The following is a 1,831-nucleotide window of genomic DNA, read 5'->3' as shown; positions in this document are numbered from 1 at the left end:
AAAAACTATTAATGCGCTGATTGGTAGAATTGCAACGAGAAAAATTGGTCGCATTTGACATCAACTTGTTGTAGTGTAATAATCAGTTATAAAATAGTAGTATTGATGACTAAAAATTGATCCAGTACAACCATACCTATTGTATGACAGGATTGACATTGACAGTCACTACATTTAAAACACGTTGATTTATAGGTATTTTGCTGTAATAGTTCATTAATGTAAAAACAAGGGCGACTGATTTTCACGATTAGATCTAAACTTTGACATAGACTGGATAGTGATTTCGTTAGTACTTCTTTAAGCGCTTCATATTTTGTATGTTTTGATGCATTCTGGTTTTCTGTGAGTTGAAACGTTTTGGTTTTGTGTAAGTTGGTGCATATTGATTTTGTGTAAGTCGACGCATATGGGTTTTGTGTAAGCTGGTGCATATTGGTTCAATTTGATGAAATCAAATGGAGGGAAGGATACGCTCCATGTTGTCAGTAAGGTAACTACGTCAAGACCCACATGCACCAGGTAAAGAGGACCAGACAACTGACAGGTGTAAACAGGTGTGCTGATATAGTCAACATGTGGAGTGCCAGTTTTGTATTCATATGTCTCCTGTGTTCAACAAATCCAACTTTTGGTGACTATTATTCCTCTCTTCTCAATGTGGAGAAACTGGTTGAAACGGAAGACCAATTTATCAAAAATATAGAAAACTACATCGAAAATGCTGAGAAACTTTTGGAGCAATGCGAGAAGTAAGTGAGAAAAAAGTTACAATCCATTTAACTTTGGTTCCAGAGAAAAAGTTACAATACAGAGCACTGTTGACAAAGACACAAGCGCTAGTAGGTACCGAAATATTTAATTGATTTTATTTTGAAGAACAGCAGGCTCTGGTTGGTTGTAGTATAGAACAATGATACAAACTTTCATAAGTCCATTTAACTTTGGTTCCATGTACGAGTATGGCGAAATCATTAACTCTGAGATGAGGAACCTATACCGTACAATCCGTACATAGACTAATCATATTGTCAGACGACTTAGATGTTCGAAATCCATTTGATTCTATGAACGAACCTGAACCTATAACCTAATGTTCAATACAAATTTCAGAGCTCTTGACATTTGGCAAACAAATCACGAGAGGGACGTAGCTAATGCGAAAGAATTTGTCAAAGTTCCAACAAACGGATTCAAATTGATCAAAAGAAACACTGTTGACAAAGACATAATCATTGATAGATTCTTGAAGCCAGTGGGAAAAGGTAGGTTGGACAAAAAAGGGGACCTCGGACAGGGCATTTGCCTTAATGTGACCCAAAATTTCATCAAAATCAGACCACCTTTAGATCAGAACGAACTGTGTCTGAGCTAAATGAAGAATGATTTGTTCAATCATCCATTTAAATGAATTTCTTTTTCCCAGATGTTTTCAACATGACTGAAATCATGAGCAAATTGCCTGATGAAACTGATCTGTATCACACATCATGGGCAATAGCCAAGCTGAGTTTTGTCTACAACATGACATTCACATCCATATTAGTTGATGGAAAAATAGGATTTGGTGAAGAATACTATTACCATAGACCCCTTAGAAGTAAGAGTTAATTAAAACTGTGTTTTTGTCGTAGCTAAACAGTCGATTTTGGTGTCCAAGAAGCATTTAAATAGGTACCTATTCGAGGAAGTATGTATTTCTATCGTCTATACTTATTCCAATTTCTGCCTCATTTAAGTTGGTGAGAGATCGTTCAGACAATGTTCTCATGACTTTTCCATGCTGATCCAAGTCGGTATCAGTTTTATGGGCAAATCTTTGAATTGTTCC

The 1,831-nt window shown here is 36.1% G+C and overlaps 1 protein-coding gene across 1 annotated transcript; it reads left to right on the top strand.

The window, feature by feature from the left end:
- Nucleotides 1–209: 209 nt before the first annotated feature.
- LOC103522422 lies at nucleotides 210–1,600 on the top strand (the record flags this gene model as incomplete). Its single annotated transcript, XM_008487525.2, has 3 exons — nucleotides 210–752; nucleotides 1,114–1,265; nucleotides 1,427–1,600. Coding segments are annotated over exons 1-3 (565 nt in total), but the record flags the coding sequence as incomplete, so codon positions are not given.
- Nucleotides 1,601–1,831: the final 231 nt, after the last annotated feature.

The sequence above is a fragment of the Diaphorina citri genome, unplaced genomic scaffold (assembly GCF_000475195.1).
Source record: "Diaphorina citri unplaced genomic scaffold, Diaci psyllid genome assembly version 1.1 scaffold8416, whole genome shotgun sequence".
Taxonomy (NCBI): Eukaryota; Metazoa; Arthropoda; class Insecta; order Hemiptera; family Psyllidae; genus Diaphorina; species Diaphorina citri.
This window is presented reverse-complemented; position numbering and strand designations above follow the sequence as displayed.